This window comes from Battus philenor, unplaced genomic scaffold, assembly GCF_028537555.1.
Source record: "Battus philenor isolate CCGP_79_NKW_IND1 unplaced genomic scaffold, ilBatPhil1.0.hap1 SCAF_13, whole genome shotgun sequence".
NCBI lineage: Eukaryota > Metazoa > Arthropoda > Insecta > Lepidoptera > Papilionidae > Battus > Battus philenor.
The window spans coordinates 2,831,807-2,859,065 of record NW_027181675.1 but is presented as its reverse complement, the minus strand read 5'-3'; the positions used below and the strand labels follow the sequence as shown (position 1 = coordinate 2,859,065).

At 34.5% G+C, this 27,259-nt stretch overlaps 3 protein-coding genes across 4 annotated transcripts in view; 1 reads left to right on the top strand and 2 right to left on the bottom strand.

Annotated features, from left to right (window-relative positions):
- Positions 1–1,272, bottom strand: part of LOC137933311 (ankyrin repeat domain-containing protein 13D) — a 31,839-nt gene extending 30,567 nt beyond the window's left edge. Inside the window, exon 1 of the mRNA XM_068777218.1 lies at positions 1,063–1,272. Coding sequence (XP_068633319.1) covers positions 1,063–1,164 — 102 coding nt within the window. The 5' untranslated portion in view covers positions 1,165–1,272. The remainder of the gene's footprint in view (positions 1–1,062) is intronic.
- A 1,130-nt stretch (positions 1,273–2,402) lies between these two features.
- Positions 2,403–5,160, top strand: LOC137933406 (dnaJ homolog subfamily C member 28). Its single transcript, XM_068777357.1, is given in 4 exon segments — positions 2,403–2,622; positions 3,827–3,994; positions 3,997–4,176; positions 4,574–5,160. Coding segments are annotated over 4 exon segments (981 nt in total). The 5' UTR covers positions 2,403–2,433; the 3' UTR covers positions 5,018–5,160.
- Positions 5,161–5,546: 386 nt separating this feature from the next.
- Gart (trifunctional purine biosynthetic protein adenosine-3 Gart) overlaps positions 5,547–27,259 on the bottom strand; it is a 40,051-nt gene continuing 18,338 nt past the window's right edge. The window contains exons 8-24 of one of the 2 annotated variants that reach the window (XM_068777657.1): positions 24,393–24,609; positions 23,072–23,270; positions 22,228–22,435; positions 21,112–21,359; positions 20,215–20,364; positions 19,700–19,865; positions 19,321–19,405; positions 18,313–18,559; positions 17,436–17,551; positions 16,555–16,690; positions 15,460–15,638; positions 13,577–13,687; positions 11,787–11,930; positions 10,082–10,243; positions 8,397–8,530; positions 7,284–7,407; positions 5,547–6,171 (exon numbers count right to left, since the gene is read on the bottom strand). In XM_068777657.1, the coding sequence (XP_068633758.1) occupies positions 5,986–6,171; positions 7,284–7,407; positions 8,397–8,530; positions 10,082–10,243; positions 11,787–11,930; positions 13,577–13,687; positions 15,460–15,638; positions 16,555–16,690; positions 17,436–17,551; positions 18,313–18,559; positions 19,321–19,405; positions 19,700–19,865; positions 20,215–20,364; positions 21,112–21,359; positions 22,228–22,435; positions 23,072–23,270; positions 24,393–24,609 (2,812 nt within the window). In that variant the 3' untranslated portion in view covers positions 5,547–5,985. Of the gene's footprint in view, positions 6,172–7,283; positions 7,408–8,396; positions 8,531–10,081; positions 10,244–11,786; positions 11,931–13,576; positions 13,688–15,459; positions 15,639–16,554; positions 16,691–17,435; positions 17,552–18,312; positions 18,560–19,320; positions 19,406–19,699; positions 19,866–20,214; positions 20,365–21,111; positions 21,360–22,227; positions 22,436–23,071; positions 23,271–24,392; positions 24,610–26,531; positions 26,633–27,259 lie in introns of those variants that run through there. The other variant, XM_068777656.1, reaches the window with a different exon arrangement.

Sequence of the window (27,259 nt, the reverse complement as noted above, 5' to 3'; positions counted from 1 at the left end):
GCCTGAAATAATCACTCAGAGGCCATGTGGCATGTAGCTCGCAGGCCACAATTTAACTATCCCTGTTATATAATCTGTGATGTAATTTAAAGCTACAGAATTTGAAAATTTAATTTAAAAATGGTTTTGTTTCCTTCCTTTACAATATTCAATAGAATAACAAAATTTCTTTAATGAACATAAAGAAAGCATCTTAATTTTTATAATTATCTCATATGAAATATAAGCACTTGACAATTTGACTTTTATTTATTTTAGACATCAATATTTGATAAGCTGTTTTTACAAGTAATGCACATTTTTTTTATAATAAAATATGTGTGTATAAATATATTATAAATTCTTTAACTATTCTTAACTTATATGTAAATACCCAGAAAGTTAGTCATATTTGTATACAAATATTGAAGTAAACCTAAATTCACACAAAAACTTAAACATAAAAAGACTGTTCTAAAAACTGTACATATGATTTGTTAGCTTATTCATACCCGGAATCAAGGTATTGATTACTAATTATGCTGATTACATGGAAAAAACTACGAAGATTAAAAAATTATGTGTTTGGATATTTTTTACCTGACCATAAAGATTATTGGACATTTCACATTTAAGTCATGTCTTAAAATTGACACTACATAAAAAATCTGTTCATTAAATTTCAGTATAAAAAATATATGAAGTATATAATAAGAATATATAGCTTTAGGACAATCACATATTTTTAAGAGATACAAATCACAAATCTATGAACATTATGGTAAAGTATTGTTGTTATAAATTAAATTTTTAAACTATATATCCATGAAGCCATGACTAAAGCAAAAATAAATATACAGAAAATTTATTTTTATTTTAAAAGCAAAAGAAAAGAATAAGAGTAGAAGAATTAAATACGTTAATAGTTTTTCAATTTATAAAAAGTTTAAGCTAATACAAAAATACATCGATACATTTAATTATCACAACATTGCTAACTGCAACACAGTAATTTAGATATAATAAACAAACAACAAAGGGTTTAACCGCTACGTTAAATAATAAATGACATCATGAACTTACCTTGTTAGCTTCTAATGAGCTCTTGAGTTCTTCATGCTGATTATTCCAAACCATCCAATGAATAGGATAACGCTGTGCAACGTCGTTCGCACTTAAAGGCATTATTTCAGCACATTTATCACACACAAACCCTCAGTTAATTATCACTAGATATTTTTATTTATTACAACAAAACACCGCTGTGTCGTAATTTTACGACGAAATGATAAAAGCCGCGGCGACGACCGACTGTACTGCAATGAAATCAGAAATGTCAACTTCATTTTATGTCATGTTCTGAATTCATGAATCACTGTAAATGTAGCATTATCATGAAAGCGTGACTGTCAAAGGTTTTACACGTTTGTAAAATTTGTTGTTCATTACATATAAATATCATTTTCAATTAGTATAGTTATAACATTATTAATTAATATGTTTTTAAATAAAGGTAATGATATTCGATTCTCCATTTGATAATTAGAGTTATTTTTTTATAGTTATACTCTTTAAACAGCATTTTATTTGCAATAAACAAAAATTGACTTTCAAGCTGAGTGGGCGTCAATAATTGTAAAGAAGTCTAAAAATACGTTACAATTTCAAAATTTTTTTCAAAGATGCGAAATTTTCAATCTAATTAACAAAATGAATTCCATAAATTCAACATTATAATATTCACTGACAGTTTCTTACATTATTATTAAAAATTTCACAATATCTCTTTTCTGGTTATGGTTGGAACTCGCATATTTGTATTATTAACTCGATATTACGAATATAGTGTACAAATATAGTAATGAATAAAAACTCTTGAGCGAATTTGAGTAACAGACCGATTTTATTGCAAATGTTCCTGGATTTTAGTTGAAAATAGGTGGATTAAAATAAAATTTAGAGCTGCTATTATATCTAATAATCACAATTTTACATATTTAACAGACTTTACATTTTTTAAATTTGACAATTTTATTAATGAGTTTCAAATTACTGTCAATGTCAGTTCACAATGTCAACAAAAACTAACACTAGTAAAGAATACAAACTTAAAAATTGCAATGATTAATTTTAACCATTAAATTTCGTTTTTGTCAATTTCTCTAAATAAGAAATATTACTAGTTTTTTTTAATATCACGTTAAAATGATTAAAGGAATCTATCACTTTAGGTTTTTAAAACAAAATAATTTATTGTATTTTTCTCCTAGACGTAGAATCGAAAGTATCTCCGAACAGAATTTAGAAGTAAGTCATTAAAAATGATGTTTACAAATTTTATTTAAATTAATTATATCGGTTTGCTTATTTTAGACACATGAGTAAACATTAATTTTACATAATAATTAACATGATTCTTTTCAGAGAAGCTATAGGATACTGAATTTGCCACCAATGTCAAAACAAGATGAAGTCCGAAAAGCTTTTCTTGAATTAGCTAAGAAGTATCATCCGGATTCAGGCTCACCAGATGCTAACATTGAAAAATTTGTTGAAGTAGAAAATGCCTTTAGATTAATTTCAAAACATAATACTGGTGTTAGCAATACTAAAGAAGTGGAGAGTGTTATTTTTGATATCAGGGTATGACTTTAGTGCACAATATTTCACATATACATAATAATTCATATCATCTGTTATTACTATAAAAAGTTATGTAAGATTTGTAGCTATTATAAACGTAGACATATTTTGTCCCTTCAAGTTATACATCATAGCCACTTTTAGTGCCGCTCTTTAAAGTATTTTTTTTACTCTTGTTTAATATACACTTATTAACAAATTAACTAACCAGCATCTAAAAGAATTACTTACTTATAAAAAGAATTATAAAGAGTAGAAAAATAAATGTTTCATTTTTAATTTTTCAAATCACACAAAACAAATATATAATTTTTGTACATTTTAAATACCTATTAAATAGCAGCTCATAAAAAATAACAAATTTAAAAAGTATGGGTTCATCAAAGAGCTTGACTTCACCTGTTGTACATCTTATATATGTGCACTGCAAGACATAGGCCTCCCCCAAAGATTGCCACGATGACCAGTTCTGCACTACCGGCATCCAGCGACTTCTTGCAACCTTATCTATGTCGTTAGCCCACCTTGTGGAAGGGGCCTATCCATGCGGCATTTGCTTGTGGTCAGCACTCAAGGAGCTTTATGCCCCAATGGCAATCGGTTGCATGAGTGATGTGCCCTGCCCGCTGCCACTATAGATGAGTTCAAGCAATTTAGGTGATCCTGGTTCTTCTGCAGGTCTCCTCATTTCTGATTTCATATATCAGCAAAACTCTGAGTGTAGACCTTTCCATTGCTCTCGTATCCTTGAGACATCTTGAGAGGCTCACCATAAGTGAACACACCTCAGATCCATTTGTCAGAACATGTAATACATACTTTTTGGTTTAATCCAATGAAGTACTTTTTCATTCACCATAATCATAGTATGAAGGACTGCAGGCCATTTTGTGACAAAAAATTTGTGTAATGGATCAGTTAATTATATCATTATTGTATTAAAAAAATATCCATTAATAATCACAATGTTTTTCATGGTTGCAGCTAAGATTCATAATTTTTAAATAATTAAATATAAAACATTTAATTGAAACAAAGACCCATCTGTTTAAGTTGTTGAAGAACATCTTATGCTCTACTTACTGGCCTGTGGTCTTACTGTAGGCATGTTTTTATTTATTTTTTTCATCATTGAATATTGCTGATGATAAATCATAAGGTGTTGATAAATTTAGTATGTACATGTTTAGTATGATAATTACAGCATACAGCTCCTCAACACCGACAGTATCTAAGTTACGAGGGAGTAGGCCATGGCACACCTTCACAGAGGCAAAAGCAGTGGATCCAGGCCAGAGCTCAAAGAGCCGCAGTTAATGTCATGGAGCATTGTCTCTCGAAGGCTGTGGCCTCAGATAAAGCTCTGTTAAAAAGGATAGCTACAGCAAGAAGCATGATATTAAAACTAAATATGGTTTTGATAGACTCGTTGAGGACTTAATACAAGAGTCTATTTCGAAAGGGGAGTTTGATAATTTGAGTGGTAAAGGAAAGCCATTGAAAGATCAGAACATGAATCCTTATGTTGACTTTACAACCCACAAGTTAAATGAGGTTAGTTTTATAACTTTGTATTGACATAGAAAGTGCACATTCAAATACTGGAGAATGTTTAATGCTATTTATTCATAATTAAATACACACACACACATATATTTATAAATAATGCAATTATGAATAAAACACTAGATCCTCAAATTTAATTGTTAATAAATAGTTAAAAATTCTATTTGAGAACTTGTCATAATGATGGTGGCTCCCATCAATTAATGAACATGGAGCTTCTATTGGGCAGTCCATTGTTGCCATAGGAGCCTTTGTGACTTTTAATATATTGTAGTGTTACATTGTTGATTCTTACTTAGATGTGTATGGCACTTATATATTAAGCAAAGGTTAACTGACTTGACTGTCATTTCTCCTACTTTAATTATTAATGTCATATGCACAGGTTTTAATAAACAATGGGTTCACTCCAGAATGGATAACAATGAGGAAGGAAATTGATCAAGACATTGAACTTTTGAAGGAAGAAATAAAAAGAGACAGAATGTACCTTGGACCATTTCCATTGAGCGAAGAGGACAAAATTAAATGGGATAAGATATACGAAAGTAATAAAAATTTAGCAGATTCAATAAATATTAAGATAAACACCTACAACCTAATTGTTCCTATATTAAATAAACAAAAACTTCATGTTGAATTTGACACAATATGTGATGATATATTGAGGAATGGACAACATTCTGTACCAAAGACAGAGTGTATACAAAAAACGATGCCTGAAAATGTACCAGTTGGTGAAAGTGGAGATATTATTGGAATATTTTTCAGTGCTGTAGGGGAATTACTGTCATTTAAAAAGGAGAAAAAGAAACATGTAGATAAGTGATGTTATTAAATATTCAATGTATTGTCTTTATTGCAGTGTGATAATATATATAATATAATACATCCTTTAAAAATTATTAAAAAACAAAAATTGACTTTGAGTCAACATTTTAAAACAAAATTAAGAGAAATTTATTTGTTAATTAATGAAAGTCGATTAAAAATAAATTTACATACTAACAAAAATATATATGTCGATAAAGTATATGATAATATTAAAGTTATTGAACATAGAATGTAGAAAAATCTGTGATATTTTTAATTTCATTAAATAAAACAATAAAAATAAATAAACGTATTTTATTCCAACATTCTCCTACAAAACTAAACTGTATTCTCAATAACATTTCATTTTACTTAAAATATATTTCATGTTAGTACATAGGTAATTAATGAATCATTCGAGTTCAATTTGTGTATAAAAAGGCACCTTTGTAAATATCACAAACTTAATGGAATACATAAAAATATTAATGATTTTATTTACATAAAGTCTCAAAAATTATTAATATATTTAAAAATCTTTTCACAATAATTTTCTTTTTTATTATTTAAGGCATTAAATTGTGGCCAAATATTACGTCTCTTACTTCACATTGCTATATTTAAATTAACCCTACCTAAATATATGTATTCACGTTTGAAATTACGATAAATGATAAAATTGTATATGATTTGAGCAATTTTCACTTCACATGATTTGTATAAACTATTTATTTTTACAAAGTGCGGTATTAAAAAGTGTGCAGTTTTATTTATTTTTAATAAAAATTAAACAAATGCAATTATTTTGGCCTGTGTTTTAACAATAACATAGATAAAAACTATAAAATATATATTAGTCTTGCCTTTATAAATATGTACAATCATATGTAGGCAAAGGTTTTTGGCTCATTCATCCAATATTGTAAAATATAGTATTGACTATTAATAGTGTATATTGCCCATTATTAACTATATGACCTATGTTTAAGAGTGGAAGAGAACTTCTCCTTCTGAGTTAAGTCTTACTCTACCAGTGGCCAGAAGACGTAGAGCTCTGGGGTATGCTCGGTGCTCTGCTTGGTGGATTCGTTCAGACAGGCTTTCTTCAGTATCATCTTTTAGCACTGGTACTCTTTCTTGTGTGATGATAGGACCTGTGTCTACTCCATGCTAAAACATACGATTTATCTTAATATGCAGGATGATTGGTTATAGATTTAAAAAGTTTAAAGTGGTTGATGTATAGCGAATTCGCTGTGCAAATATTACATATTAAAATTAATCAGTGTTTATTATTCGTCCATGCAGAATTTGTACCCTTTGGCCTGTTGAATTTCAATAAAAAAATTAACATCACATATTTAAGGGTGACCAATTTATACAGGTTGATTGAAAATAAGTGAAAAAACTTTAAATTTTTTTTCTGGAAATTGAGGCTATGCATTTACTCCTTTAGAGCTTTTACACCAAATATTATATAAGTTTTATAGTTTAAATTTAGGAATCCTTATTATAATTAATTTCGTCGTCATATCCCGCAAAGATATCTATGAGGAAATATACTATAATGGCCAATGTTGGTAGGTGGGTTGGCGACTGCAGTTTGGTATTGTTTTGTGAGCAGTGGAAATCTTATATAATTAATGCACAGTGTGAAATATAACATTTTATCCTGGGAACCGAACAAGTGACTTAAGATGGTATGAAGTAAAGGCTGGTTATTCTAGAGTGAAGGTGTACTATTTTTATGAACTTGTATTTTTTTTTGACCCCCGCTATTGGGGGCCTCTCGTACCCCTATTTATGGTGGGACAGGGACTTTATTTGCAATTTATTTTTTCACATAGTTTTTTATTTTCTTTCTCTTCTTTCGTACTTTATTGTCTCTTTCGGTCTATTATTTATCTTTCACGCTACAGTTCTTCTATCTTTCTCTTTTGCTCTGTTCAATCTTTCATTCTTTCCTCTTTTGTTATTACATTTTTCATTTTACATTTTTTTTATTGTACATTTTTATTCTACATTATTATTACTTATCCTATAATTATTTTCTATCACAGTTTTATGTATCACATTGGTTCTATTTTATCCTTTTTTTTTATCTTTTTTCTATTTATTTATTGTGTTTGCGTTTTGTTCCTTTCAATGGCACATTTTGCAATTGTTTTGCAGAGGGCTATGAATGAGTTTTTATCTATTCCGCTTATCAGGGAGGCTATTGACTCCTCCCTGATTTTTACGCCAGACCGGCACTCGAATTCGAACTTGTATATATTACTTACGTCCACAAAGTGCACGGTGCAGCCGCTCTCCGCGTCGCAGGCTGCAAGGCACTGCCGTTGCGCGTGGAGCCCGGGATGCTTCGGCAAGAGTGACGGATGGATATTTACCAATCTACCCTTCCACCTGCAAGACGAATAGCGACTTTATAATTTGACACATATGTTATGTTTAGTTAAAAATTGAAACAATTTTATGGGTTTATTGATGAAGATTACTTTCACAAAATGAAATGAGTAAGAAGTAAGTATGAAACTTTCGGAATTAAAAATCTTGAAAAGCCATAGACATAAATCTCAGATAATCTATTTCTTATTTCCGGAATCCCAGAAGCATGAATCCACGCAAAACAATTTTAAAATGTTGAAACATTGGCAAACAGAGGCATTTCTCCAGTATTATATTTAAAAATTTGGAATGCCAAAACCATGATACTCCAGTATTTTATTTTAAAATTCCAGAATTCCAGAGGTATAAATCTCCAATATTCTATTTTAAAATTTGGAATTTCAGATACATGAATCTACTGTTTTCTTTTTTAAAATTTGGGAATCGCAGAGGAAAATTTAAAAAAAAATATCTAATATAAAATTACGGAATCCCAGAAACATGAATCTCCACTATTTTGTACAAATTTTGATTATGGTATGTTTCACAAGAAGGAAAACGAAAATTCTTCGATTGTCGACAGTAATAAGTGCGAAATATTGATTCTATCGAGAAGTACCTGCTAAGAAATTCCATTGTTAGTCTTTTTTAATAATGTTACAAAATTCTAAAATATTAAGTGAAAAATCGCATAATATGTACCTAGCAGGTCTGTCTATATATATAGCCAAGAACAGAGTGTGATCATCACAGAGTGTGTCGCACTAATCAATGTAAACTTCTGAAGATGCCCCGTGGAGGGGTGAAACACGTGTTGATTGATTTAACGGTGGCAGTTATGTAATTCGCATTGTTAGCCGCATTCGCAATTATCAGCGAGCTGGCGGGCGGTGCACTTTGTTGCACGACGACCACTGCATGTGCGGAAGTGGTTAAATATTGGTCCTTTTCTTACTTAGGATGGACTTTCGCAAAATAACGCCTGATTCCATTAAATAAATACAAACTTGTCGACAAATTCGGCGGAAAGGATCCTCATGTAGCCGGCAAGACACACAATGTCAATCTTGTGAGCTTCCAGCGCTTCAGAGATGGCGCGATCGAACTCCTCCCTTGACGCGTAGTCCTTGTGGTTGAGCACCTGTATATAAAAATTTTCCGTACAATTACTGCATAAACTAATAACAGTACTGATCTTATTTATAATTAGTATTTTTGTTTTGTTAAAGATTTTTTCTAAAATAAAAATAGCCATATAAAAGTTACTCCTTATTACATCAGATACCTGCTAGTGTAAGTCCTGTCAAAAATCCGTCCAGCCATTTCAAAGACTAGCCAGAACAAACAGACAAACAGAAATTGAAAAAAATGTAATTTCAGTATATATACCGTGTGTATATTAAGTAAAAAGCGGTTTTTTTAATATTACAATAGACACTACTGGATGACATTTTTATTTATTTCATCAAATTATTATTCACTTTGAATCACATTTGGATGTCATGAGAAGAATGTCAGAAAAGCCTAATTTAATAGAAACTAAAATCAGTGATAGCGCGGCGGTAGAATGCAATCTTATATATTTCACATTGTGCATTAATTACATGGGATCGCCACTGTTTACAAGTTTCCAGAGTAAATACCATAATATCACACTGTGATCACCAACCCCCCGCCAAGCATGGCGAGTATATTTTCTCCCTTAGATATTTTTTGGGAAGTCATTCTCATTGTTATAAAATATTTCTCATTTATCTATTAATATTGTTTATCATTTATTTAATTATAATTCTCATTAATTTATTTATATTGTTACGCATTTTGAATACTTTTGGTGGCCACCACTCATTAGAGTCATATTGAACTCCTGTATTCCTTCCTATATCCTGTATTGGTATCCTTCGATTAAAAGCTTCGAGGTTTTAAAACGCGTTCTTATTTGAGAAGATCCCCCCTCTCTCTCCACCCTTCCTCAAACTATCCCTAAAATTCGACACAAAATGTGAAAATTATTACTGTCTATCTATAAATAAAATCTACCTATAAAAATTTGTGTAGAATAAAAGTTGCTATTACAAATTATTAATTTTGAAAAACAAGTGTTCGGACTGATTGGTTAAACAAAATCAAAATATATTTTTTTAATCATATGGGCTATTTACAAGAATTTTTAAGGAACTTCTGCTGAGAATTAATTAATGAAATGATTGTGCTAGCAGTTGTATTGAATGTAGAATATGAATGATTTTAATAAACAACAGTCGCTGAGCTTCTTAAAATATTATCTGCCTACATTGATAGTTGGCGTCAAATGAACATTTTAGTACTACACTATCGAAAGAAGATACATTTTCTTGATTTATGAATTAAGAAGCCCCATCTTTTTATCACTTCAACGGATTCACCTAGATTACTTTTAAAAATACGAAATTAGATGAATAGAATTGGACTTAATTGGACTAAATCTAATAACAACTGTATGTATGATAATTTAAAAATATGTGTATGTAGGTACATCGAGAAAATTTATTCCAACCATTCTAAAAATACGTCAAGATGGCGATCAATGAGAAGTTGTATTTAAGGCAATCCGGGGGGCTGGTAGAGCGTTGCAATATTCCAGGTGGTCCACCAGGACTGGGAGACACTTTGGTAACTAGAGATGTACATGATTGTAGTTTCAAAAGCTCACCAGCGTAGGTATGCCGGCGGCGTCAGCGCGTTTGAGCGCGTAGGCGTCCTTCCTGTTGCTGACGACCAGCGCGACATCCGCGTACGTGCAGTGCGATGGATCACGCGCCGCGTCCACTAGCGCCTGCAGGTTGCTGCCGTTGCCCGACACCAGCACCGCCACCTATCGGCAATTAAGTACACTTTAATATCTACACCAAACGTCTTCGCAGATGATGGTAGATGAATTATGTACCTTCACCTCGCTATGCTCCGCTTATGACAATATATGAAACGGTGACTTCTTAAATGCATACACCAATACCTCACTTTGCGTCGTGGTTACGTTCTAAAAAAACACGATGCAAACTGAAACGCCGCAAAGTGAATTAAGATTTTCTATAGCAAACCATGTAAAGATCAAAGATAGGTTCCGGGGTCACGAAAATACTACTTTTTAAAAAAAAAACTTAACAAAGTAAACATTTAAAAAACAAAAATAATATAACTCTGCCAATAAATAAATTGGAATAATATATTTACCTTTTTTGTAACCAGAAACAACACATAAAATTTTATTTAAATTTATAATTCTCTTTTAAAAAAGCACAACACACTACATTACAACACACTACGTAATTGAAACTGAACTCTTAAAATTAGCAAAACAAAGTGAAAATAAAACTATTCAAATTGCGTTGATTTTTAGTTATAAAGGGAATCCCCGAGTTTTCTTGGCATGGCACAATTAAAAATAAAAGTGTTGCCATCTTTTAGAAAGAAAAGTAAATTTGAAAAAAAAATTAAAGACTCGAACCCAAAACAACGCAATCTCGAAAAACTAATGACGCACAGTGAAAATTAGTACTAATTAAGCAGCGACGTAACTTCGAAAAGAACGTTAAACGTAAAGACGCAAAGCGAGGTATTAGTGTATTTATTATATATGTTCCAAGGAAGATGTTCGGTAGATATAATTTTCCGATCGCTGATCATCAACGAAACTAAAACATTACACCAATACCTTACTCTGCGTCGTAGTCCCATTCCAAAATCTAAAAATAGCAGCTTGTGAAGTGCCTCTGAGATGGAAAGAAAATCTAGGGAATATGGAGAATCTTGTAATACCTTCAAGATCTAAAGTTGTCTGCCGTGAAGCTGCTTTGCTTTAGTAAATATTATGAACACTATTTTTAATAATAATTGATTCTGGCAGAAAGGTTCTTGAGTGAACCACGAGTCGATAGACGCGGCATGGATAGGTCGCCCACCATGTGGACCGAGAATATAGTTTAGATAGCAAGATGTCGCTAGATGTGGGCAGCGGAAGAGCGATCATCACGGCGATCTATGAGGAGGCCTGGATCTTGCAGTGGGCTATCGGCAGATATGAAGATGGTAATGATTTTTTAAGGAATCTCTGTTCAGTATACGTTTACAGTTTCGACTGAGTGAAGGTGGCAAAGCGCCAAGGACAATGGCGAGGTAATTGAGAATGTGAGCAGCGCAAGAGCGATCATCACGACGATCTATGGGCAGGCCTATACCCTGCAGTCGCCTATCCGCTGATATGAATATGATAATGATTTTTTAAGGAATCTCTGTTCAGTATATGTTTACCAGTTTCGACTGAGTGAAGGTGGCAAAGCGCCAAGAGCAATGGCGAGGGAATTGAAAGGTCTTGTGGTGATGTATGTGATGACGAGTGGTCTGGTATGGAGACGTACCCGCTTGTTGTGCAGCAACGGCATACGGCGAGTGAAGTCGAGCGCGGAGGCGAAGTTGTCGACTTGAACGCGCGCGCCGCCAGCCGGTCGAGCCTGCACCGACCCGATCACCATCGCGCCGAACGAACGCGTTATGTTCATCACCTGCAACATGCACACACACATACACACATCAATACATCCTCTGAAACACTAAACACTGTAAAGACTTATTGGAAAAACGCCGAACGAACGTGTTATATTCATCACCTGCAACATGCACACACATGCATACATCAATACATCCTCTGAAACACTAAACACATGTATTTACTTCAAAGACCTATCGGAAAGAAAATAATTGAAGATTGTGCAAAACACATGAATGACACTAGGAGTATTAATTTATGCATTTAGTCCATATGCTCATATATGTCGGATATATACGCATCATATGACTTTGTTAAGGTTACGCTTTCAACAGGTTAAATTATAAAATGGAGGTAACGCCTATGTTCACCAGTGGACATCATGTGGCTGAAATGAAGATGATATATATGACGGGGTAACCTCTTTGTAAAATCAATTGAGTCAATTGTTGAGGGTAGACAAGTATTTATAAGTCCTGTTGAGGGTACGAGAGAACTGTAAAATAGGATTTCTGAGGAAAGTTCAGCTGAACATGTATCTGGTCCAGATGTTCACGGAGTACGGCGGTTTCTCCGCGTACTTGTATGTGTTTAAACTCAAGGAGAGTCAAGTAGACCAGACTTTGGTGCACATTATCGTCGGCTGTCCTATGTTTGGAGGACTCCGCCGTGAGGTTGAGATGGGCAAGAAAGTAGAAGAGTAAAGTATCGACACCCATGTTCTGCAGAGTGGTGCAGCAGACCATTGCCAAGAACAAAAGCAAGGGTCAGGTAAACAAAAATTGTAAATACAGTAAATATATATGCTGCGAAACAATAACCATTGTAATTAGAAATGTAGACGATGAAAGTAACGCGAAGTGTGAAAGAAGAGGAATAGAGAAATAGAGAATTCGTGGGGAAAGAAAGAGAAAGAGCGATAAAAGTAAAAAAATATTTACACTTACATTGTAACGTCAGAAAGAATATTATCTCTGAAGATTTAGTGGTGCTACTGGACAGAACATTTCCTTTATTATTTAAGCTAGGTTTTGTATGTCAATCAATACGTGTTTGACATTACAAGTTGCAAAGATTACTATTGAAATACACCTATCCCCCGATTTACACGGTACTCGTTTTACACGTTTTCGCTTTTACACGGTTTTCCAAAAAAGTGATTTTTTTTGTTTTAATAACCGATTTTATTACCATCTCTCGTAATGTAAATATTTCTGCTTCAAACATCGAATCGGCACAAATAACTTCGAGTGATGAAAGTGAATTCGAACCTTCGATTCCGAAAAAAAGAATGAGTGTAATTTACTTTTTGTTCTTCTGTTTAATGTATATTGTAATTAAATTAAAAAAAACAGTTTTTCCGTAATATATTAAATATTTTAACTTGTCAATGCATTCTATTTTTATTTATGTGTACACCTAAAATTATTGAAAAAAAAATCACAACTGTTAAATAGTAAAATATGCGTTTTTGCGAGTTTTTCGATTTACACGGTTTTGACTTGAAAATTTTTGATTTTCGATTTACACGTTTTTCTCAGGAACGTATCTACCGTGTAAATCGGGGGAGAGATGTACAATGGGTTATGGTCGTAACGAAATGGTAACATCACACCGTCTGTTATTAAAGGTCTTTCAGATGAAGAGTATCATGGGACATACGTCAGCTTGGTCCTCCGGAGCCACGATGAGCACCATGCCGATGCCGCAGTTGAAGGTGCGCAACATCTCTTCATCCTGCACCGAGCCCGTATCCGCTATCCACGCGAACACCTGGCAACGAAGTTATACATTATTTCCCTGTTAAGATAGTAATATTTTTGTAATTCATTATTGGTACTTTGACATAAGTAGAACGCAACATATTTTAGACTCGTTATGCAGATAAAATCAAACTGTAATCCACCTTAATATAATAAATAATTTTTATATGCCTCGTATAATAACTATCCTCTAATAACACGATCATTTTTTACATTATATGTCTATATTGTGAAATTTATAATGATTTGTACAGTCCATAATAAATTTCGCTTACGTCTGCACATTATTTTAAATGTCTTCTTAAATACTAAGCAAGAAAAGGACCAATATTTAGCCACTTCCGCACATGCAGTGGTAATCATGCAATAAATGCACCGCCCGCCAGCCCGCTGATAAATGCGTATGCGGTAAACAATGCGAATCACACAACCGCCACCGCCAAATCACTCAACACGAGTTTCACCCCTCCACGGGGCATCTTCAGGAGTTATGTTACACCGATTAGTGCCAAACACAGAGGACTACCACTGCATGTGCGGAAATGGCTAAATATTGGTCCTTTTCTTGCTTAGGATGGACTTCCGCGAGGTAACGCCTGATTCCATTAAATCTTAAATACTAGTTTTTAAAAAATATTTGTTTTTATTAAAATTTTAATTAAAATATTTATAACACAGCCATGACAAGTAAAAAGAATAATATTTTAAAAAGGAAATTATTTCTTTACAAAAAAGAATTCATATTTTGGAACAGTTAATAAAACAAACAAATTGAACGACGAAGTTTACCATAACACATGTGTAAAAATCGGAATAAAATAGTTATTTTGACAGACTATTGGAGGTATGTACATAACGCGATAAAGAGGGTTCTATTAGGGGCCATACGACAAGGTCACAGTGCGTTTTCCTATACCGTGTTATGTATTACTGCATAATAACAGACCTAATGTGATCATCGTAATTGTAGCCGATAGGAACCCATATCCAAAGATCACCACATTGTACTTACGCTGGCTACATCCAGCGACTTCCCGTGATCTTACTCATTTAGTCTGTCCATCTAGTAAGGTTTTTTTTTATGACCCCCGCTATTGGGGGCCTCTCGTATCCCTGTTTATGGTGGGACAGGGACTTTATTTGCAATTCATTTTTTCACATAGTTTTTTATTTTCTTTCTCTTCTTTCGTACTTTATTGTCTCTTTCGGTCTATTATCTATCTTTCATGCTTCAGTTCTTCTATCTTTCTCTTTCTATCTATTCTATCTAGTAAGGTTTTTTTTTTGCCTCTCGTACCCCTATCTTTTGGTGGGACAGGGACTTTTTTTTACAATTAATTTTATTTTCACATTAATTTTTATTTCCATTCTCTTTTCTTTCGTTCTTCACTTCTTCTTTCGGTCTATTCTATCTGTCATTCTACATTTCTTCTATCTTTCGCTTTTACACTGATCATCTATCATTCTTCCCTTGCTTTTTACATTTTCAATAGCTTTTTTATTTTACATTTTTATTTCTTATACAGTAATTATTTTTATCACAGATTTATATATTTTCCTATTTAAAATTTTTAATATATATTTATTTATTTATTTCTTATGTTTACGTTTTGTTTCTTTTTATTGCTTTTTTTGCGATTTCATTGCAGAGGGTTAGGAATGTCTGCTGATGTTCTCCGCCTATCAGGGAGGCTATTGACTCCTCCCTGATTTGAACGCCAGATATAGTAAGGGTTGGGGTTACCACGTTTTGTTCTAAAGTAATAAGGAATGAAGGCTGACCGGATGCACGTGCCACCAGTGCGCGTTGAGGCGCGCGCGCACGCTCTCGGGGATGACGCGCGGCAGGTTGGCCAGCAGGCCGCCGCCGGTCACGTGCGCCACCGCCTTCACCGCGCCGCGCTGCAGCGCCGGCAGAACGCTCTCCACGTAGATGCGCGTCGGCTTTATCAGCTCCTCTCCTGACAACAACACCACACCATCACACATGCTCCCATCACTACAGACCAGCTGCTGCATTACAGATACAAATAATTGAAGAGGATATATCTAATATATAAAATTCTCGTGTCACGGTGTTCGAACTTGAACTCCTAAACGGCTTGACCGACTTTTACCAAATTTTATATGCGTATTCAGTAGATCTGAGAATCGGCTACTATCTATTTTTCATACCCCTAAATGATAAGGGTGGTCCACCCCTAAACTTTTATTTTTATTTTTTTAGACAATTTTTTTGGTTTTTATTTTATTATGATACAGCATACAAAAATACATACAACCTTAAATTTTCACCCCTCTACGATCAACCTTTATTTTTTTTGGTTAATTAAAACCATATTTTTTTTGCAAAACAACGTTTGCGGGAACAGCTAGTTAAAAATAAATTAAATGAAAAAATGTGATAAAGAGAGTGAGGTGATGTATGGAAGGAAGAAAAGAATGTATCGCATCACCGTCCAAAGGTTGTCTGGTAGAGATCGTCTCGAGCGAGATAAGACCGTCTCTTGTACTTCTATGTTAATTGTTTTTTTTTTTAATTATTTGTTTTATCTTTGACATCTTGAAGCCAGCCGTGACCTGCAGTATCCACTACCTCGTCAGCCCATCAGGCATTAGTTCTGCCTCTCGCTCTGGTACCTCATGGTCCCGTTCTTTTTATTACCAATTTGTCCACCTGTTATCAGCGAATCTGGCCACATGACCTGCACAGCTTCACTTTCTTTGAAGGGAATAGGTACATGCATCTTTATACACGTTTTTTGCGGATTTTCTTTTAATTTGATATCCAAGATGCTTCAGTGTTTAAAGGCTTCCCCTTAATATATTGTAAAATCCCTTAAATGTGTGTGTATGTACAATAGTAAATAGTCTCACCTAGTGTAAGTCCCTCTTTACTGAACGGCGCCTTATCTTCTAGCGTGAGGCCAGCCTTCTTCATCAGCTTGTGTATAAGACTGAAACCGTTGCTGTGGACGCCGTTAGACGGCAGCCCTATGATTATGTCGCCTACCTGAAATTAAACAACCATTATAAAAACGATAATAAAAAAAGATGTTCTAATTGCATTATTATATACAGGTAATTTCTTATTTGCTGCCAATAAGTATATCGCACTCCCTACTGAATTTATATTTTATTTTATATACACTTTATTGTAAACCATAGATATTAACTAAAAAAAATTAATTAAATATATATATATATATATATATATATATATATATATATATATATATATATATATAAATTACATATCGCTCCAGTCGATCTCTACCAGACAACTTTTGGATAGAGATGAGGGACATGAAGGAGAAGGCAGGCAATACTTACATACTTAATATGTATATATAAATATACATATTTAAGTGGAAAAGCTATAACCTAAATAGGAATATATAACGAATGCTGCATATAATAGCTAGTACATACAATTATAATAATATAGTAAGAAAAAGCGACATAAATATACGGATAATTACATATTAAAATGAATTATTTTTATTTGTTCTTGTATACTTTGTACTGGCAGAAACTAATGCCCTGTCACATTCCCATAAACGACACATATTTTAGAGTGATCACTTTATTTAGGCAAATTAGAAATACGTGTAAAATCTTTACAGCTTTAACAACAAATCAGCCCATTGTAGAGAACTACATCTTCGGACGTTATGGTATTTTGGACGAGATGTTACGAAGCTTCGCGAAAGCTAGTTTTGGTTAAATTTTTCCAATTATTTCTTTGACATACGTACCGTAATGTCGTTGATCTTGGGCAGTATGTGTGACCGCTCGACGACGCCGAGGGCGAAGCCCGCGATGTCGTACACGCCGGGCGGGTACATGCCTGGCATCTCCGCTGTTTCACCGCCTGCCAATGATCACCACATTACTAATAGTATTATCAAAGTAGAGAAAAGTACCGTACGTTCATTTTTATAAAATCTACATTCGTTTGTTATCAAATTCAAAAACTTTTTATACAACCTACGATGGATTTCTGTTCAGATGAAATGACCTGAGAAGAACAGGATAAAGAAATTCAGCGGGAATATTTATTTATTTAAATAACATAAAATGTCATATTTAATAAGTATTAAAATACTCTCAGATTAACACATCTCCAAGGTGTACAGTACTAAATATATTGCATATTGCATCGACTTTTGGAAAGAGATAATCGGCTAATTTCGGCTTCGTAGAGCGTTATCTCTGTCGCACAAAATACCAAGACTGACAAAACGTCACGTAGGTAGTGTGCGACAGAGATAGTGTTTAATTAATATTATATGAAGTCATTTACAGTGAAATTACCCTTAACACAAAATCACTTAAGCAAAAAGTCTAGCCTATATATCTTGAGAAAATAAATTTTTATACAAATGAAAGCTACTTTCGCTTATATGAAAATTATAATGTACATTTTGCGAAATAGAACAAAACTTTAAGAGCTATTTTCGCTTGTCATTAGAGCTCTTGTTATAGAAAAATGTGGTTTATGTCTATAACAATAACAGCGGCTTTTGCTTGCCAGCAAACTTCGGCGATTCGGGCCAGAAAAAACTCATAAGAGCTATTTTCGCTTGTCATTAGAGGTCTTGTTATTGAAATATGTGTTATATTTGTATGTACCAATAAGGGCGGCTTTCGCCTGGCGACAGCCCTCAGCAATGCCGGCCACCACGCGGCGAGCTACGTTGACATCGAGCGCACCGCACGCGAAGTAGTCGAGGAAGGTGAGCGGGCGGGCGCCGTTGCACAGGATGTCGTTGAGGCACATGCCGACCAGGTCCAGGCCGATGGTGTCGTGTCGATTGGCGCGTTGTGCTACTTGCAGCTTTGTGCCAACACCGTCCGCGGCTACCACCAGCACCGGGTCCTGCCGTCAATAGTTCCAAAAATAACCATCTTTTTCAATCATTTTTTGGACACTTGGTGATTAATGAGAGTCATATTTTTGTTTTAACATGTCGAAATAAAATCTGTTATAATGAAACCAAAAAAAAAGACCATTTAAATACTTTTTTGGTAAACTTGCGATAATTTGTTTAATTTTTACAAAATGTCAAATAACGAACCTTTTTCTTTATAGCCTTTTGCTACTAGTCAACCAAAGTGCAGAAGTAAAAATTACAGATATACTATATGCTATTAAAAAATACCAATATACTATATAACACTATATGTTATACATACACGATAAACATTATAATTGTTTGCTAATTACTTATAACCACATACTTATATAAGAAGTATATATAATATACGATCCGTCTGACGTCATAAAAATTTTAGGTACCATACATTCGCCCACTGCGAGGCATAAATCTTCCCTAAAAATATCTATGGAGGATATACCATAATCGCCACGCTTAGCAAATGGGTTGGCGATCGCGGTGTCGTATAATGGTAAGCAGAAGACGCTGCTGCAATCTTCTAAATATTTATTTATGAGCAGTGGCAATATCTTATAATTAATGCAATGCACTTAAATTATAACCCAGAAATTGAATCCGCGAGCCTATGATCGCAAATCACAGTCCTCTGCTACTGTGCTACCATCGCTCAAAATTAACAATGCTATTATTCATATAAAGTTCGACGTTTTATCAGTTGGTCCGGAATTGTCATCAAACCCACCTTATACTCCTGTTCAATAGCTTTCAACTGGAAGCATCCTCCAAAACCACCCAGCCCGCCAATGACTCCAGAACGAGTTGTAGATCTAAAAATAAAATTTGAATTCAATTAAAAATATAAAGAAACATAGAAACAATTGATTCAAAATTTATTTATCATCATCATTATTTAAGCATCATCACCACGGATTTCGAAAGGTCCGTTTGGAGGCGGTGTGCGTTCTTTGTTTTCCAACCACTTTAACAGGGTCATCTGTATGCCTTGTGTGAGGACATCTTACGGCCCCTGCCACTTTAACCCGCCAACAATACGGACTGGAAGTCATATCGTAGATTCGCAAATATCTATAAACACGAAGGTAGAGAAGATAAGCACGGACCTGGCCAAAGGTTTGATGAGCGAGACGAGGGAATCCCCGGCCTCGATGTCGACGCCGCTGTCCTTGTACGAGAGTGACTTCTGCAGCGGGTGGTCACCGTTCGAGTACGGCGCCGTCAGCGGTGCCATCGCCTGCTTGAAGTTCTCCACCACCACTTGATGACCTCCTGCCACAGTATCACTTAAATATCTCGAATATTGTCACTGACCACATGTGTGAGTGAGAAAACCGAGAAGCAAAAGAGACGACAGTACATAATTTAGATAATTCTATCATATACGGGTGAGAAAGAGAAAGGCTCAATTTTCGTCACCTGTGCCGAACGTGAATACGCGGAACCCCACCCCGTGTCCTGGGTCTCGAGATCTCTCCCACCAGCTCACAGGCCAGAGTAAATGAAAGTAATGAACGGGGTACCGTAACCGTTATAAAAATTTAAGCATTAAAATAATTAGACACCCTGTATATAGGATAACAAGCAAATAATTGAATTCCTGTTTCATAAATCAGGTTACCTTCTTTGCCCATAGCTTCAACAACTCCAATCACATCGATGGTGTCTTCTACCGTCGCCAACAGCTCGTCGACACGCTCTGGGTCGACGATCACCACCATACCAACCCCACAATTGAAAGTCCGCAGCATTTCGAAGTCCGATACCATACCTTTCAATAAAATGAAATATCTATTAAAATGCCATGATATTATATTACAAGTAACAATAAGAATATATTGCTATCTATCCATATATGTAATACTGTGATAAAAATTAAGATGAATTTGTTAATAAAATGTAAATTCTTCATTTATTCTTTCGAATCAATTTCATACTCTTCAAAATAATTCTCGTACGATGAAATGGTCTTTTGCCAACGCTTTTTTAAGTCCTCGAAGGACGATTCGGATTTTATATCCTTAATCGTGTTAAAACAGCATCCCTGCGTTAGCGTTTTGAGTTTGCTGAATGGCCAGAAGCATGGAGCCAAATCAGTCGAATACGGTGGTTGCGGAACGATATAAATTTAGTTATTGACGATTTTTTTTTAAAAAAAAATGGGAGGCATTAATCAAGGCGTGACGCTTTTGAGACACAAAATTATATTCCAAATTTTGACAAACAGACGCTTGACAAATGATATAGACAATTTTACCGACCTAGAAAAAAAATTACTCCCCTTCCTAATGCCGGAGACTTTTATATGACAACTTAACCTTTTTCATCCCAGTACAATATACTAGAACCTTCCACCCATCTACTCACTCATCACGATATATCTGAAACCTTAAGGCTTAGAGACTTCAAATTTTGTAGGAATATTGTTACTTGGTTTAAGTAGATCTCAGCTAAATATTGTTTACCCTATTCGAATATATCTTATTGATGATATAAGACCGGTAGCTTAATAAATCACCTTTAGCCTGTAGCCAACCGAAAATAGGCTTTATTCTGAACTTGGTAGCGTCGAGTTTGACTTTGACATCAGCCGGGAGTATTCGGGGGATATTCTCAAGCAGCCCTCCACCGGTGATGTGCGCCAGACCCTTGATAAGCCCGCGTTTCACAGCCGGCAGTAAAGTCTTCACATAGATGGCAGTTGGTATCAGGAACTCTTCGCCGAACGTCTTATTGGAACTTGAAAACGGCGCTTTCTCGTGGTAACTGCGTATAAAGTAATTGATATAAATTAAAATGAATCGATAAATGTCTTGCTATATGTGAAATTAATACATTTCGATCAATTCGGCTTATTTATGTTCCAATTATGAAAAGAAAACACCAAATAATTGTGAGGAAAATCGTAAAAATAAAACTATTCATCACAAACCACGCAGAACATATTTAAAAAGACACCTATCTCATATTGTCTTTAAGAAATTGCCTCCTGTGATAAGACTGCCCATTGTATTTTTTTTTAACTATTACGCAACTGTATAAATGTATATATTTTCTAGCCTGTACAATAAAGAATATTAAGCAAATAAATATCTCAAGTGATTAGACGTGATTAAATCACTCTGAAATGGTTTTTTATTTTCTAATGGACTATGACTGGTTAATAATTTTTGACAATACGAAGTCTATAGGAATAGCTAGTACATGTATTAATATGTACATAATAACGTTATTAATTACAATATAGTTACTTTCCATCAACCTTTATATATGTATGACTAATACAGGTAAATAGGAGGATATAATATATACATGTGTGTAATTTACATATACAAGTATAGTGAAGATAATTACATCAATTATTCCAACAATTCATATTAAAACATGTTATACATGAAGTATATCTCTATTGAAAATCCCTAAAAAATATATAATACATATTCCAATATTATATACATGTAATACGTATAGACTAATATTCATATATACACGGATGTAACTAACATACGTAAGTACGCATGCACTTGTGCGTGAGTACGCGTGCACTTTTGCGTGAGTACGCGTGCACTCGGGCTCGAGTGTCCGAGCATCCGTTCACAAGTACGCAAGCACCTGTGTGTCAGTACGCGTGTACCTGTGTCCGGAGTCATTCATGATCCTGTGCACGAGGCTGTATCCGTTGCTGTGCGGGCCGGTGGAGGGCAGCGCGAGCACCACGTCTCCAGCGCGGATTTCTGCACTGCGCGGCAACTGCTTGCTGTTGTCCACCACTCCCACCGCGAATCCAGCGAGATCGTATTTCCCCACGTCGTACATCGACGGCATTTCGGCTGTTTCACCGCCTACGAAGAAAGTACCATCAGACTATATAGTTTACTAGATGATGATGATGAAGTGATGGAAATGTCACATTAGCTTAATAACTTCCATATTATTGACCTAGAGAATTAAAAAACTAACATATTCATATTTTTGTTTAGCGAAACCCTATTGCCTCTGTCATATTTACTGGTCTTTTTAAAAAAAAAAAACATCTATTAACTTTAGGTGTTATGGACAGTTCTCGGTGCACCACACGGTTGCCCAGAACCATCTTCAGGCTTTACAGCTCCTTGTACCACTTGGCCAGCATTGAACCACGAGCTATGGGAAATATCACGCTGGTGCAAAAACAGACAGGCTATGTTTCCCCCCGACCCTCAATATTCTTGACCTTCGATTACGTAATATATTTGATGGCATCTACGCAATTAAGACTAATTATTTATATTTGTATTAATAACTTTGAAAGCATTCGAATAAATGACTAAACGAGTAAGACATGTGTAATGTATTATTTTTAAAAACGCCTAATGATCCTAAAATGTAATTTGTAAGCATACAATTTTTGTTATTATTGAATAAGCATATTTTTATACGACTGGCAATAAAAACAATAAATTAAAAAAATGAAATACCAGTGGTATAACTATACGCACCCAAGAGCGCGCAGCCGGACAAGATGCAGGCATCAGCAATCCCTTTCACAATAGTGGTGGCCACGTCCACCTGAAGACGCCCGCACGCCATGTAGTCCAAAAAGGCGAAAGGCTCGGCTCCAGCGCACAATATATCATTCACACACATCGCCACCAGGTCCTGGCCAAGCGTGTCGAACTTCTGCATCGTTTGTGCCACCTGGAACATTGAATCAGTCACAAAACTGTAATTTATCTAATGAACGTAAACAAACTTACATCTAGAAATGAAAACCAACTTGGTAGCTTTTTAGACTCCGAAAAATTAGTAGTAGTAGGATTTACAAATTACAAAAACAATTTTTAGAAAAAATAAGACTATCTAGAGCTGTTTCCCAACTTGGAGCCCGCGAAAAGTTTATTCTAAATAATGGCCCTGCTAACACATGGCAGGGGACTCCGAGAGGTCCTCAAAAACGGGAGCCATAAAAAAAGAACACCGTACCCGACTCCTCTGATATGTCTCTACGACGCGATGGACCTGGTAACCGGACTGTTGAATCCCTGGAATGCTGAGTTAAGGTGCTAAATTGCGTCATTATACATAATTCGACTTAAAGATCGCCAAAGATTAACTTTAAAAAATTCCAAACACCTTCACACGCAATCGTCAATTATTCTAAGATTCTAAGTACCGTGGTACCTAAAAGAACGCACACTAAATGGTCGTACCTTTAGTAACGCAAAAATCGCACCTATATCACGCGAGCGTTTATTGCCTGCGCTAGCGCATCGGTTAACTTCGGCTAACTCCGGCCGCCACCGTATACCGTATATTCATACGCTAGATGCACGCTTCTTGCTACAGCGATTTTTGCCAACTCATTAGCAAGGTAATAAGCATTGCATTATATTCTTTCACTTTGTCATAATTTCCTATTCCTGATATTTAACGCTTTTCTCTTTGGCAAAAATTTGTCTCTAGCTCTTTCTATCTGTACTGTGCTACACTAGACTAATCCGTTCAATAGTCAACTTTATTCTTCGTTATTTTTCAACCGACTATCGGACTTGGACTCGGAGTGAACAAACATACATTAATTATAGCACTTAGCAACCACTGGCTTGATGCTGATCTGCTGAGAAGAGATCGCCACAAATTCAACTGCGGCTCTTTTTAAATGAAATTTGTAATTTTTTATGTATACATTATAATACAACCTTATAAATTAGTTAACCCTCTGGTTTCATAATAAGATTAATTTAACAATATACTTTTGTTTACTCAAAGCCTTTCTTGGTGCTAAAAAAAGAGATATATTACTCGAAGTTTCAGTCATACCTTCAACTTAGTGCCCACGCCATCAGTACCCTGGACTAGCACGGGGTCCTTGAGCCTGGGATCCATGGCGGACAGCTGGAAGAGACCGCTGTAGCAGCCCAGCCTGCCAAGTACGCCGCGCCGGTGCGTGGCTGTGGCCAAAGGTTCGATCTGCCGAACCAGAGTTGCCGCCGCGTCGATGTCCACGCCACTCTCCAGGTAAGACAGACCGTTTAATCTAAAAACAAAAACAAGAATTATTATAGTTAAATATTTTCGTCTGAGCTATATGGGTACTGGTATGGTATTTATTATACATGTAAAAATTTTAGAGCTTCAGATATTTTACCTCGTATAACGCGATGACTCTGAAATATGTAATATTAATATATTTTATCAGTTAAAATACAACATGCTAACTTGTTGTAGTAAAAAGTTCTTAGTATATTATCATTACATTATTTAGTATTTCTATAACCATTGATTTTTGGGTATAGTATATCAGCAAATGTTGACTGTATGTCATATATATATTTTCGTATAACATATATCGAAAGCTAAAAGAATTATGCTCGATATATATGAAGATATAACAAAGTTTACCCCGAGCCCCCTTTGCAATTCCTTTTATAACACAGCAAATATTTTAGGATGTATTTTCTAAATAACAGAAAGATATTTCTTAGTTACATATTTTATTATAGCTGCTATATTTCGAATTATTCTAGAACAATCTGAACTTTGATATCTATATTATGATACTTTTACTGTAAAAAGTATGTACTCTAATTGATTGTTCAACGATTTAACTATCTCAAATTATTTTATGGTGGATAAAATAATATTTTCCAAATAAGGATTAACTTAGAAAAATAATTTGTTCAACAATACTCTCAAATGACAAAAAATGATGCATTGACAGGTGTTTGTATGTCATGGTAATCTCATTCAGTTATTTCATAGCTTCACCTTCTATAGGTTTAATTTTACGATAAAGCTGTGTATATCTATACAATTTCGGTCCTCTTGACCACAGTTGGGCGTGGGCCTTCGTGGGCAATTTAACAGTTAAGAGGGGCAATTCGAAAGTGAACTCGAGTTAAACTCTTTCTCTTTAATATAAAAATTATGTATGTTAGATATGCGTATTAATTTTAGAAAGGCTAAGGTGGAGCACTGCATAAAAATGTTGAAAAATACTGGACTATACAGAAGAAAAGGTTTTAATTAGAATAATGATAACTAAAGGAGAAATAGTTATGTACATAAGATTAAAGATGAGCTTGTTACACTTACTAAGTTAAAATCGGGAATTATTATGTGGATAACTATACATATACGGTTTTATATTAAACTTGTTTTATATTAAACAAGCCTCTGAATTATGACGCAATAAATGACCAAAAAAAAACTCGTAAATTAAAACGTTTGTGGAATTAAAAATAAAACTATTTCCAATTTATTGTAATTCTCTCTTATGCTGTACGGATGTGAGGCCTGGACCATAAAGGAAGACCTTCGTAAGCGTATAGAGGCTGTCGAAATGTGGACATATAGACGCATGCTGTCCATAAGCTGGACTCAGAAGGTGACCAACGTCGAAGTTCTGAAACGAATCGGCCATATACGCGCACTAATGCGCACAGTAAAACGAAGGAAAATCGCTTACTTGGGACACGTTCTTCGACACCAACGATACAATCTCCTTTAACTTATCATGATGGGAAAGGTCGCTGGTAAAAGGAAGGTTGGTAGGAGAAAGAAGTCGTGACTTCGTAACATTAGAGAGTGGACCGGAATCGCCAGCGCTGCTGAGCTATTACGCAGAACCAAAGATAAGGAAGAGAGCAGGAAGCTGATAGCCAACCTCCACTAGTTGGAGAGGCACTTCAAGAAGAAGAAGAAGTAATTCTCAGATCAAAATGCGTTTGGATCCCTTGTATCCATTTAATTAAAAACGCTTTTGACGCTTTTTAGACACATTCTTTACGAGAACGCAAGAGCGGCAAAAAATTATTGCACACGCGCAGATATACCGCCGCATATCTTGTTTAGACTTGACAATGCGAAGGGAATATGAAAATTAAAAACGAAATCAACCAAAATGTTTATTATAAAAATAAAATAAAAATGAATATTCAAAGTGGAATGATTTTATTGGACAAATCTGTAATATATAAATGATTAATAATGATATAGTGAGTTATGAAATGAAAATTATTGTTTCATGGGAAGGCGTTCAATGCTCGAATGTTTTCATACTGAAACAAATGTATGGAAATTTGAACACAACACAAATACAACAGGCACAAAGTAAACTACATATGGTTTTGAATGATTTTATCTGAAATAATATAATTATTTTGATGGACCTTTACACTGAAGAACATCGAAGAAATCATCAAAGAAACATAAAAAGATGAGGGGTAAACTAGCTTTTCAATATATATTCATATATATATATATATGTATGTATGCATGGATATATATTTATGTATATATATACACACACATAAATATATATGCATTGTAATTTTAAAAAAATACTAAGAGACTGCGTTTGTGCCTCCCGTGAAAAACGAGAAAATCAAGGTATGGGGACGGTATGGTAATCAATGTATTATGTGTTTCAATGGTTCCTCTTCACAGAGAAAAATGTTTCACATGATATCATACTTTAAAAATGTACTGGAAACTTCAGTGAAATTTATTTTTAAATAAAATAATAGTTTTGTAATAATTATTGTAAAACTATTTTTAACAATACGAAAAGTACAAATTATTTTTTAAATAAAAAAAATTATTATAATTATTAAAAAAAGGTAATTTAATAATACGTGTAATGCATATTATTGTACTATTTCTGAAAGTTTCATACAAATTGCTTA